This window comes from Oryzias latipes, chromosome 15 (assembly GCF_053564925.1).
Source record: "Oryzias latipes strain Hd-rR chromosome 15, Olatipes_Hd-rR_3.1".
Classification (NCBI taxonomy): Eukaryota; Metazoa; Chordata; class Actinopteri; order Beloniformes; family Adrianichthyidae; genus Oryzias; species Oryzias latipes.
The window spans coordinates 24,437,973-24,451,597 of NC_136251.1; the positions used below are offsets into that span (position 1 = coordinate 24,437,973).

At 38.5% G+C, this 13,625-nt stretch overlaps 1 protein-coding gene across 4 annotated transcripts in view; it reads right to left on the reverse strand.

The window, feature by feature from the left end:
- The window catches only part of marchf8 (membrane-associated ring finger (C3HC4) 8), a 75,277-nt gene that overhangs the window by 8,933 nt on the left and 52,719 nt on the right, over positions 1–13,625 (reverse strand). For 3 of the 4 annotated variants that reach the window (XM_011484453.4, XM_078932036.1, XM_011484454.4), the window contains exon 4: positions 6,497–6,576. In XM_011484453.4, coding sequence (XP_011482755.1) covers positions 6,497–6,576 — 80 coding nt within the window. Of the gene's footprint in view, positions 1–5,238; positions 6,148–6,496; positions 6,577–13,625 lie in introns of all 4 variants that reach the window. The other variant, XM_011484455.4, reaches the window with a different exon arrangement.

Here is a 13,625-nt window from a genome sequence, read left to right on the forward strand (position 1 = left end):
TTGAACATTCAATTAGGTGAAAGAAGCCTTTCATTTTCTGTTTTAGACGGCAGACAGAGGCGACCTGCTGCTCATTTACGAAACACAAATTTAGTAATGTCTGACAGGCAGAAGGACACCGGTTCCAGTCATTTAGTCATAAGCATCGAGGAGCGGATTTATTACCTATTTGATGAAGAGGGAGTGTTTACAAGAAAAAGATTGTGGGAGTCTGTGCGCAGTATGCATGTAATGGTGTGCTGAGTACAAAGGACATGTGATCTCAAGATTCTAAATGGTGAAAATGAAACCGGACGTTGGTCGGACACCTCAACACATGCGGAAAATAGAAAAAGAAAGCAAAGTAAAGTCAGAGGTTGTGAGGTCTATGCGTAATGATCAATAAACCCCTGATGATAAAATAAAAACAATTGATGAATATAAAAAAATGTTTCTCACAGTTGTCATAAATATAAATGTAATAACAAATTTGACAGCAAATTGTTTGTTTTAGTGTAAAATTTGACTTTTTAACAAAAGAAAAATGTACTTCAAGCCTCTAGTGGTCATTTGAGGAATTTCAGGAATATATATATATATATATTAATAGTTAATTTAGAAGGTTTAAATGTGAATAAAACTGTTTTTGTTCAGCTTTTTTAGAATGTTTACACTGTATCAATATACATTTAGGTTCCTTTAGTCTGCAGAATTTTTGGCTAAAAGTCAATATCATAAACTATTCAGAAGTTTGACTAATTCCAGAAACAAAAACATTCTAAAGATATTCTAAGAAGTCTACAAGTATTTCTATACTAAAGACATAATACCCAGAAACCATCCCCTTATTATTATTATTTTTTTAAAATCTGAATTCTTTTTGAAAATCCCTTAATTCTGACTGTAATTCCTGTACTGTGATTAACTTCAGGTACATTGTCGCAAAATTTTGCTCATCTGGATTTTTCTGGCTTTTTTATCTGGCTTTTTCGCATTTCTACCCACTCTTTTTGGAGCCAGAAATGTTGCAGAAACACCAAAGGAACTGAAATGTTTCATATTTTATCAGGTGAACCAACAGAAAAAAAATCATTAAGATCTGAGAATACCAGAACATTAACTGGCTCCTTTTTTTTTTTCCTCCACCATATTTACCCTTTGATTAAATGTCAGGTATCTTGGACCAGACTGGTGGGATAAATATAAAGGTGTACAAGTTTTTGTACTGAGCATTAAAGCGCACACGTCTCCTCAGAGTTGTTAAAGGTAAACTGAATAAATAACAGCTGAGGAGAAAACTCATGAGGGAAATCAATCCATTTTCTTTTACCGCTTTTTCTATTGAAAGATAAATGTTTCCAGAACAGCATTGCTCCTGTTTGTTCCTCTGCAACAAGCAGTAACAGCAGTGTTTTGGGAACAGTCGGGCATGGAGGAAAAGATGGAGATGGGTGCAGAGTTTGGCTGGGATCGACTTTATCCCAGTTCGGGAGAGGATAAGAAGATGCACATGCACACCCACATGTTAGGCGTAAGCAAAACATTTTCTATTTGAAGACTTTCCTGATCTGGCCAAGCGATTAAAGCCAAAGTGAACAAAGAAGAGTAAAAAAAAATAGCTCAATTCCAATAGAAGATGAAGGAGAGGAGGATTAAACACATGAAGAGGCACAATTAACATGGCCAGAGGAGCCTTTTTTGATGGTTATGGGTAGGCTGCTTTGTTTGGGCAGCATGGATGAGAAGATGATCATGAACTGCAGATTCCCATCCCACGCCGACTGTGCTGTTTTTCAATTTAAAAGGGTTAAAAAAAATAAAACAGCCTTAGGAAATGGGCTGTTTCAGTGCTTTTATCAGGGATTGCTGCCTTCTGAAGCAGATAGGTTCGACAAATTATTCTCTTGTTCATGCAGATTTTCTGCCATGTAGGAGGGAGTAAATAAAGAAAAATAATGTCATACCTCCACATGATAGCACAGAAGAAATATTACAAAGTGCAGGATAAGTCTGATGAAAAATTAAGGTTTTATTAATTTTTTACCAAGAATTGTTGCTGGAAAGAAGTGAATTATCTATAAATTCTTAAAGTTCCACTCCAGTCATCTTTTGATCTATTTTCAAAGTGTTCCCAGTGGTCCTTTAATTGTGATTATGCTGTTTTTAGCCAAAAATCAACAAACCTGCGCCACTTTTTAGGACATAGGACGAGGAAATTGAAGAAGTACGTGGACCTAGTTGTCTACAAGTAGATGCATCACAATCGCTGTTGAAGCTTTTACGTCACAAGTTTTTTCATTTTGTTTTTTAACAATTTTTTTTGTCTCCCCCTGATTCGCAACAATTTGAATAAAGAAATACCTAGAGATGTAATTTTAATCTTAATGTTCCTTATACATGTCCTCCAGGATCAGAAGAAAAGCCACAAGAACATGTTAAAAACACACAAACAATCTGATTTTCATTGGAATGGGTCTTTAAATAGTGTAAAAAAGAAACAAAATGAAAATAATGTAAATTTGTTGCAAAAATCAATCAAGTTTGTGATCAGAATATCCAGGAGAAGCTCAAATTTCATTTTAGCAGCCACAACACTGTCTCTTGCTGTCTTTGTATGAGTATATTCAGTTTCAACTATCAGAAGCAACACAGAAGATTACAAGCACCACAGGCGTAGAGGAAAACAAGCTCTGCAACTGTACAGCCCTGCTGAGGCACTCAGTTTCTTCCTGTTATCTCTTCTTCCTCATACTTTTCTCCTGTGGCATTCTTCCCGTGCGCCCAGCCTTGCCTCTGTGCGCTGTTCCTTCTAGCAGCTTTTTTTTGCCAGCACCAATCTTTCTCCCTGTGTGAAACATTTAGTTCTGAGCATGAACGGTTTAAGGACTACAAGTTAACACGCTAATCAGTGACACACTACAGAGTTCGCTGCTTGGGTGCTGCAGGTCATCCTCCCTTCTCTCCACATGGTTTAAGAAGCTACTTCTTCCTTTTTGTAGGGCTAACCTCATTGGAGAAAGCCTCACATTTGCTCACTTATTGAACAAAGAAACAAACAAAAAAATACTGTTGGAAGCTTTAAAAACTACCCACTAAGAAGGCTGTGTAAAAATCAAGCACATCGGAAAAAAGTAAGAAATGCTGCAGTTCCTCCAAAGACCACAGGAGGCAGGTTGCAAAAAAGGAGGAACTCTCTAAGACCATCAGGTTAAAAAGTTCAACTTTACATCTAAAATAAACTCTTACAGACCCAATTCAATGAAAAATGTGTTTATTAAGAAAATTTAGCACAAAATTGTGTTTTTAAGTACTTTTTATTCGAATCACTACTCCGCACTAATGTTTCCACCCACAACTCTGAAGTAAATTTCTAATGAACTCCTATGTCCTAAAAAACAACCCAGGGTTTTTGATTTTGGCTTAAAAGCTCATAATCATAATCAAAAGACCACGGGGAACGCTTAAAAAAGATCAACAGATGATCAGAGGTGGATCTTTCGATCTTAAATACACTCTGGTTTCAGAAGCTCTTTCATTGTTTATTGCCCATATTATCCAATTTTAGAGGCTTGGTTTTATGATTGGCAGGTGGGTTGTTAAACAAAATTTAAAACTTTTGGTCCCACCCAATTGCCATTATGAAGCATAGTTGAGTTAGGCAGAGTAACCTTCATCCTTCATCAAGATACATATTTGCTATGCAGATTCAAATAGGCATTGTCAGACATTCCTGTCTTGTGTTTTATATGACTATGGGGAAAAATACAGGGTTTGGAAAAATAAGCAGAATAAAAATTACCCATAAAAGTTTAGAGTAATGTTTGTCAAAATAAGTTAATATGGTATATTGATTAATAGGTAACATTTAACTCAACGAATTCTTATTTTAGACTTTTTTCAAAAATAGAGTAAAACTCAAGTAATTCACTAAACCTTGGAGAAACTAACTTCCTGTTTTTTTTTCCAGTTATGATTTCATATTCTTATTTGTTTTTAGCTCTGACAGCAAAACTGTAGCACATTTTTAATCATCCTGTTTTCATGGGCTGTTGAGTTAGAAAAAAAAAGTTCAAACTTGTCTGAAATCCAGTTTGTTACCGAGAAACACTGAAGCTGACATTTCTTATCAGATTTCTAAGCACTGCTTTGTCAATAAAAGAGCTGGTTAATAATTAAAACGTTCAGGACTGGGTAAAAAACAAAGCAAAAAAAAACACGTCTCTGAGGCAGAGGTCAACCTGAGGTTCAAGCTCACGCTTCGTACCGCCTGACTGAGAAGTGGCACGTTGTGTTTGTGTGTACGGCTGGTGTGCACATGGGGCTATTTGAAGGCGTAATCTGCCTCCTGATCCCTGGCAAACACCTTGCAGATTCTTAGCCGACGTTCCCTTCAGAAATCTGACACGTGAAAGGTGAACCCCGGACAGCAGAACAGGTAACAACCAGCCTTAGTGATGTAGTAAAAACAACTAATGATTCATTTAAAATTAAGATTTAAATCTAAAAATAACATTGTATGTTGAGCCAAAGCAAATGAAACTCAGCCTAAAAGAACCAAAAAAAAAGTAGTTTTCTTATCTATCAATCATTTCATATTACCAATCCTCACAGGTGGGGGGAAGTAACAACTGGCTCCTGTTTTCGGACACTACTTAGTTCCGTCTAACATGATTACCAATAAGTCTGCAAGGCTCTTTCTTTTCTGATCCAGATAAGTCTGTTTTTCTTGTTGTGTCCTTTCCGTTTCTTGATTTCCCAGACGAAAACACGCCCGATTTTTCAGAATTCCACCACACCAACCTCATTCCCCCTCTGCTCTCCTGAACATTTTCTCTCACCACAGAACTTCCAGCTTCTGTGTGAAATCAATCCCAATTTTTTACAGCCGATATAAGACACTTTACTGCATCATCGATCCGGTAACAAGAAGTATGAGCTTAGAAACGTGGCTCGACAGAAAAATGAGACCAACGGTGGTTCCCTGATGCAAACATTTCAGCTCCAGACACAGAAGGGTTTGAATTAGGATAAGAAGGGAGGAGGCGAACAGAGAGGTGGCATGCACATTTACTGTGTAAAAGCTGCACTTTTCAGGGTTCACAGGGCACGTTTGGCTTCAGTTGTGTGTATTTGTTGGATAGTTACACTAGGGGAACTTGCCACTACTCCACAGGGCTGTGGGTTCAATGCCACAAAACTGCACAGGGGGGATCTAGCAGTCACAGGAGTGTGGATTACAGCATCCATACAGTCACCCACCTGCAGCAGTCCGCAGACAGTGAAAAGGGTGACAGTGGGCCGGTTTTCTCGGACAAAGGGGACGAACAGCACTCAAGGTCATTGTCCTCGTCCATATAGCACAGAGGGGCCAAAGCTGCACTGAGCCCGGGTACAGTGACCGCTTCAGGGGCCCCCAGCTGGCCTGTTTGCTTTAGAAGTGACCTGGGTAGGCCTGCATCAAACACGTCGTCACTTCCCAGCGGATCCTCAGATGGGAATCCTTCCAGCAGGGTGCTACTGGACTTGTTCATGTGGAGTTGGGAGGCATAGCTGCCCATCTCAGAGCACTGGAAGCTGGTGGTTGTAGAAGATCGAGAAAAGGGGAGGAGGACTCGGAGGAAGTGGGGACCTGGTGCAGAAGAAGGCTGGAAGTGTGTGTTGGAAAGGGTAGAGTCAGCAGACACATGGTTAGCTGAAGGGAGACCCAGCATGTATTTGTAGTTGTTGGTTAAGGACGGGACGAGGTGGGGCTGGGTTCTGGTAGAGGAGGGGCCATTAGGCCTCTGATGGGTTTGGGCTGGGATCAGCTTTGGGTTAAGTGTGTGCGCCCTTTGATCTGAGCCAGGGCCCTGAGCAGACTCTTTCTTCGTGTCCAGTTCTCCATCTGAGCATGTGCGGTCTATGAAGTGAAGGCCGCGGCAGAGGCTGTCCACACGCTGACCCACATCGTTCAGAGACACTGAAAACCTGAGAGAGCTGTTGGGTCGGATGTTTATAGAGGTCGGGCGGAGCAGTGACAGCCAGTCTCTCTGTTTGACCTGCTTCCAGGGGGGCGGGGCATCTGTGCAGAGGGTGGCCAATAAAACGCTTCCTGAAACTTGAGGGTTTTTACTGTTGGAGTTCAGCAGAACCACAGCAGTCTGCTTCTTAGAACCCTGATCCTGACCGCTGTTGTCAGTGTTTGACGTGTTTGTGACAGACAGAAGAGGACAGCAGGATCAAATGTGGGAAAAGACAGAAAGAGAAATGGGAAGGTGGTTTAAAAAAAAATAAAAAGGGACACAGTTTTGGTTCTGCATGACAGTACAACTCACAGAATGATCCTCTTTTGACTAATCCTACTGCCTGCAGGCAAATCAACTGTTTTGCTCAAACTTAAAGAGTAAAACCAATATCACTCTAATGAGGAACCTGCTTAGTAGCAGACAAATACAAAGAGTCACTTTAATGCCCCTTAAGTGCTGATATCTCTATGGAGAACACTACAGCCATAAATTAAGCCTTAAGTGGTTTGTACCTGCAGATGTCTTGGCTAGAAGGAGAAACCGACGTCCTTGAGAAACTGCATGGAGCGTTGACTGAAGTTGGGCTTCCTGCCTGCAAAAAAAACGACACAAAACCAGAAGTTTAAAGGAAAATCTTGAAAAGTGGTGACACTAGTCTTCTTGCTGGGTGACAGGCTGTTGAGAATTGCACCTAAACGAAAATCTGTCTTGGACAAAAACCAGATGTAAAGGGAAAGGATCAACCAGATGCAGAGGCTTCAGCATTTGAGGTAACATCTTCAAGCAAAGATGCATTCAATGTAAACATTTTAAAAGGTCTTGGATTTCTGAATTGCATATATATTTTCTTCCCTGTACAGATTTTCTTTGTTGTCTGATGAATGACTGATGGCTTCAGTCCCACTTTATCATCTTTTCATCTATGCTAGTGGTCTTTTAAATCTGATTATGATGTTTTTTTTTTAGCCAAAATCAATTCATTTTCTAGGAGATAGTTTCTCCGGAGCCGCAGGAGTTCCTCAGAAATTCACCACAGAGTTGTGAGTGAGACTGTTGGCAAAGAGTAAGCCTGTCCCCACTTCCCGTCACACAGCTTTTTACATGCTCTCCTGCTAGCTTACAGAAAATTACAAGTTCACAACTACAAAATAACATTGCTACCCTAAAAAAAAAATTGCTATCCAGCCGTGCAGTTTTAGGGCAGATGCCAACTCAGACGAGGAAAACGAAGACGTCCAGTTCATGGATCTAATCTACAAGTGGATGCGTTGAAATGAAGCGGAGTAGGAAGCTCGTGCTTTTGCTGTTGCTGCTGTAGCTTCTTTGTTACGACTACAAGCAATTTCAAATAGTGTTTCATTTTTTTTGTCTGCTCCTGATTCACAATGATTTGAATAAAGAAATATATAGAAAGGAAAATTTTAAGCTTAATTTTCTAAATGAAGCGGGTCCTTAGAAGAAACTTGAAGAAAAGAATACATTCAAAAACTAGAATTATCATTTTCATGTTTAAGGAATCATGTTAAACACCTTTAAAGTGCCAAAATTGATTATTTGTGCCATTATAGAATTTATTCATGTCCTCCCCCTACTGAACCTTCCTGATCTCTAGTTTAAAGTCCCGCCTAATGTTTCTAGAAAAGGACTTTCTCCTATTTCGTCTGAATTTATTATAAATCTCCTCTTATTCTGTGTCAGTCCACAGGCCAAGAACATCAGGAACAGTCTATTAGGTCAGTCAACATAAAGACACAGGGGTCCTGGTTATTTCAACAAGAGACTAATTACATATCGATTTTGTTTCTAACTAAATTCATAGCTCATTGCATGACACGATCGATGGAGAACCTCTGTCCACAGTTGCCCTTCAGCCTGTTAATCTGCGCAGCACAGCTCCTCCTTCATAACAGTTTGCTGTTGAGTACATGACCACAAACATGAAGCCCTTCTCTTTTTTTTAAGTTGCAGTTTCACTGAGGTTTACCACTTCCTTTTTCAAAGCAAAAAGGCGTTTTTTTTTTCTTGCTTATGACACTTCACAGGACATATGGTGCTACTGTTGTAAATTTGGACAAAAACAGCAAATTTTACAAACCCACTAGAGCAAAAAGAGACAAAGAGCAAGTTAAATTCATTTCATGCAAGTTGGTTATTATATAGCTTGTTTTGTGTGTCCTAAGACCTTTTTTTAACAATCACTGAAGAACTGAATGAACCAAACGCAGCATGAAGCTTTATTTAAAACAAAAAGTTAATCTTAAGTACAATATCACTTTCACGTCAGTTTAACTACCAGCTGATAAACTTTGTTTTTCTTTTGAACATTGTCCTTGGTGGAGCACAGCTCTCGCTCACTATCCTCCATGCATATTTTTTTTTAATCGATTCATTTTCAATTCATCTTTGCTTGAATAAGCAATCTATGTTCAAGGTTCACATGCACTAAAAAAAGACTGGCATGGTGCAGTTTCCAAGTAGACAAAGAAAATGTTGCCCTCTTCACGATAAAGATTAAATTATCCACACCATTGCCAAGTTTAACTTTTAAAGCTGCTCACAGTTTATCAATCAGGAACAACCTTTGTGCAGATTACTCATGAAGAATAAAAGATTACAGATAAAAATGCTTTGCTCAGACCTTTTGATATCTTCATTTTTTTAGTCCAACCTTCAGCTTTGCTCTCATAAAGTTTCCTAGCTGATACAAAGAGTGGAGTCCAGAGGAGAGTGGAGAAGGATCTCACAGAAAAGAAAAGAAAAACCCTCTCTGGTTTGCTGCTAAATGATATTTCAGCTCTCTTCCTCTGCACTAAAGGCTGTCGGGTCACAGCTAAGATGAAGAGGGTGGAGGAAGCCATTCACTGATCACACTCTGGCAGTACGTGATCACAATGGTGCATCCGTGCAAACTTCAATTTCAGACAACAAGATTTCATGTCAGCAAAAAAAAGAGACAACATCAATTCATTATTTAGTTTTGGTTTTTTTTATGGAGGATTACCAAGTTTTAGGGAATTATTAGGAAAATACTGACAGACATAACCTGTTATTAAAATACCATAATTTAAAATCAACTTATCAAGGGCATGACATTATTTATTTAGAAACATAGGTGTAATAAAATTATGTTCATAAAACCATACGACATTCAGTTTTGGCAAACATGTCTTGTTACATTGTTTCCTCTGTGTTTTATGACATTTTCCACAAAAAGAGGTTGCATTTTTGTCAACAACAAAAATTCAAAACCTTAATTCAGCTAAATATTTATTTGGGGTTAACAATTATTCAAAGATAATCAATTTCTATTTCTTTGATCCAACCAGGTCGATCCGTTGGTTGTTAATCGATTTGAACTATGCCAGTATAAAATAATTTCAAAATTCCCATTTGGACTGAGGCATGGTAGGTTTATTTTACTGTAACATAAAAACGACTTTGTGACATCACAGCAGACAACACACATGTGATGGCAGAAAAAGAATAATCAATCCATCTTTCCAGTCCAATATGTGGAAACACTTTGAATATTGCAAAGTCATGTGACTGTACAGTTTGGTTCTTTTAATGTTTCATTTGTATGATTTTATGTGGAAAAACAACAGTGGACTGACATTTATGAAACTAAAATGTGAATGGATTTGCCATTAATTCTTGTTTTACTTGTTTTTTAATTTACACTTGATTATTTTGCAAGAAATCCAAGGAATCTGGAAAACTTCACCGGCACCTGAGTCACGCTGGTTGAAGTTTTGACTAAAGATGTTCTGGATTAATTGTTAAAATGAATCATTACACCCCAATATCTAGTTTTTGCAGTCACATAAAAATATGATCAAATTAGTTCTTTTATTAATCCTAATTTTATAACAAGATGCAGGACGGCCAGCTCGTGACACAACCAGATTTTTCTGGAAAACAAAAACAGTATTTTCTTGCCTCCCTTCACCCCCGGTGGTCTTCAAAGCTTAACAGACTCGTCCTGAAGCTTATCTACACATCAGGTCTGCTATGTTCCCCACAGCAGTGGAGTGTGTTATCCCCCAAAACTGCACAGCTTCGGTTTTTAAGAACGACCAGATGTTTTTGCCAAATATCAGCGGCAGCCCACTGAGATGCTGCTTTGGGGCCACTATGAGAACCATAACGTTTTCGTTCATTTGCAAACGGTGTAGGAGGCATCTCCCAGCTCTGTGGCTGAGTTCTAAAGAGAGATCGGGCTGCTGCTAAGCCTCTTGACCTCGCAGGGTGGAAAATCAACTCGTGCCAAATCAACAGGCAATCCACATCCCACACTCAGCTCAGGAGCCGCTTTTGGATATGCAGATATACTCGGAGCAATCTCCTATTTGACAAAATAAATTGCCCTAGACACCTGCATGCTTTTATAACACTTTAAATAATTTCCTCCTCTCAGAAAAAGCAACACTTAAGGTATAAGTTTAACAAAAATAGGATTAATTAATGAAGAAAAAGAAAAGTTTTGAGCTCTGGACTCCCATTTTCATCCACCACATGTCTAGATCCTCCACAGTGACAGGCTCACTCATGAAGGCAATATCAACTTTATGAAAGGATTTAGCCTCCAGCTAAATTCTGCTGCATGTTTTCCCTGTTACATAAATCTAACACTGGCTGTCTTATGACAGGCTTTCCTCTGAGACCAGAACAAGCAAACACTGTAAACATAGAAGGTAGAGGCTTTTCTGAGTTACATTCAAGAAAAAGAAAGCAATTAATAGCCAACTATTTACACCATAAAAACCATTTTAAGGATTTTTGTAATATATAGACTTTTGGATTATTTAAACTTTTATTTAAAAAGAAGCATTTGTTTGTTTTTTAAGTGACCCTCACTTGCTTGGATTTTGAGGCCGGCTTGTAAAATGACAGAAAATGATGATGTCTTAAACAAAATTAGCAGCAAAAAACCTTTCTAAGAAGCTCCTTTAAAGTCAGCACATGCGTAAATTAAGCGAGTGCACCATTTTTTTATTTTTAGAGTGAGCCATCACTGCAAGACAAAATACCCTGACCTACATTCCTTGTTATTTCGGCGATAGGAACATTTGAGTCATTGCTAGAAATATGAAAAGCTTTCATCTTATCCTGCCAAGATGCTGCAGCGAACAGGGAGACTTATAAATACACGGCGTGCATCATAAAAACATAAAGTCTTGTCGATCGTCCTCATTCAGCAGACGTGGAAATCCGGGTCCCAAAAGACTTACTGAACATATATTTTACCGGCATACTGCGGCAACGTTTTCTGTAACAAGCTTGTGGAGAAGGTGACACTCTGCAGACGTGTTCAAACAGAACAATGAAAGACCCATTTGAAAGGTGTCAGTCAGACGCATCCTTCTTTTGGGAGCAGGAGGAAACAACAGCTGGCAGCAGGACTGCTGACTGGTAATTAAGGCTGTCCATTGCTAATACCTAATTTCCTACACTCCATTTAACACACAATTGTCAGAGGAATGGGGGTCCAGGTAGGATTTTTAATGACAACAGGCTGGATCACTGCCATCTGCTGAAATCAGATGGCAGATTCCTGAAAAGACTATGCGTGGAAGAAAATAGTGCAAAAAGGATGAGAAGAGGTGGAGTTCTCGTCCCGTCAAGCTCATCCCACGTTAGGGTTTGTTGAAAACTGTTACCAAGCAACTATCACTACATGACTCCCACCCCAGGGCAAAACACCCACACTGACTTTTTTTTTTATTTTTTTTATTTTTTAAATTCACTGAACATTTCTGGAATTGCTAAGAAGAACCCAACTCCTGGTACAACTTTGTAACAAAAAGGCCCACATTTTTGCCAACTTGGCAAGCTCATTTTGAGAATTCCTAAACGCACTAAAGTCAAACATCTGTTAGTTTCATAACTGAGAAAATCCTGTTCAGCTGTGTCAGCATTTCAAACCGCTAACTGGAGGACTGTGGTGGAGGGTGGAGGGGACAACATCTTGTGCCTCAACTGCATTTAAGGTCGTGTCATTCAGAGTCTGCCGGAGCAAATCACACATTTAAATATCTGTCACAGCCAGGTTGATTGCAGCTTTTCAAGAAAATATATAAGGCTCATTTTTTAGAAAGAGTGTTTTAAGAGCTTTTTTATATTTCCTTTTGAAACAAAGACAAAAACATAACCTCAAGACCCCCCCCCCCCCATACCCTTTAGGTAATGGATTTGCAAAATTGAATCAGGCACCTGTCACTTTCTTTAAAAGTTAGATGAGATCAATATTATTCCAGCTGCTCCCTGCTGTGTCTGTCTCCATGCAAAGAAAAAAAGGTCTGCTTCTGAACGGAGAGCAAATAAGACGATTTCCCACAGAGGTAAGCAAACCGTCGTAAACACCTGAGATTGCTAAACAGATTCAAATGCCGTGTTTAGAAAACACCAAACCATTTTTAAAAAATCAGATTTAAATTATTTCCTTAATATTTTTGTATTTTGAGTTCTGGTTTCATCTTGACAAATGTCTAGGATATGCAGCTAGACTTGTGAAATAATAACCCAGAAAAATGACAGTCAGTGTATGATTTCATTTTGAATTGTAAAACAATCGGTATTCTCTCCTCTTTTTCTGAACTTTAATTTCAAAATCAAAATGTCCATTCAGGACTTTACCTTTAGGTCATGTAACATGTCGAAAACATTTTTAGGCTCATTTAAAACAACTGGATGGCTTCAAAGGTTCAGAAAACATTGTGTTTAATGACAGATAACCATTTCTGCAAACTTTAAGCAATTTTAACCATTTATTTCAAACATTTAGGGTTTTCGTCTGTAGCATTTACTATAGTTGTGGTGAGTGTTTCATGTTATTTTTTTATTTTTTTAACCAAGGTTTCCTTTCTTTTGCTAACTTCAGCAGATTTTAAAGATGAATTTACGATTTTTGCCATCAATAGACCATACTTCCATTTATTTAGCTTTAATTAGCCTCCTTTACCCCTTTTTGTGTTTGTGTAACATCTTCTTTAAACCAATAAACAAAAACAATAAACCAAAATTAAATTTTTTTTTTCTGCTTACTGAATCTTCTTCAAAAGCTTCAACTTCCAGCAAAAACCTTCAAATTATTTATTATTTTATTTTCCTTTTAAAAAAAAAGTAAGGGAGGAGTAAATTAGCCTTCCAAATAAAAAAGGAGCACAGTTCAGTTGATTAATTGTATTAACTAATTGAGCCACACGCCGCTTTTGGAAAACAGTGATAATATTTGACCGGAGCAGTAACCCCGACAAAGATTAGCTCATTTACCACCTGCACGGAGCAAGGCATGCTGGTCCACTTAAAAAGAGTAAAAAGATGAAACGTAACTGCTGGGTGCTGTCCTGCGGTGACAAAATGACCATGACATCTATTAGCACAAGGAACGGTTTTATCCTTTAAGAGGCTCAAGAGAGCATGCACAGAAACTGCAGTTTGGAGCCTCATTTAATGGGAGATGTGTCAGGGCAACAGAGAAGTAAGGGGGTAAAAAAGAAGGAAGAGGGACAGAGGTTCTTCCTCATCTTATTCTACTCAAACTATAACCACATTTATTGTTTACCCTATCAGTTTCATAATGAAAGGCTGCAACAACTCGATGCAGATTGTCGTCACTTAAAGTCTTTGATCCATTTCAAA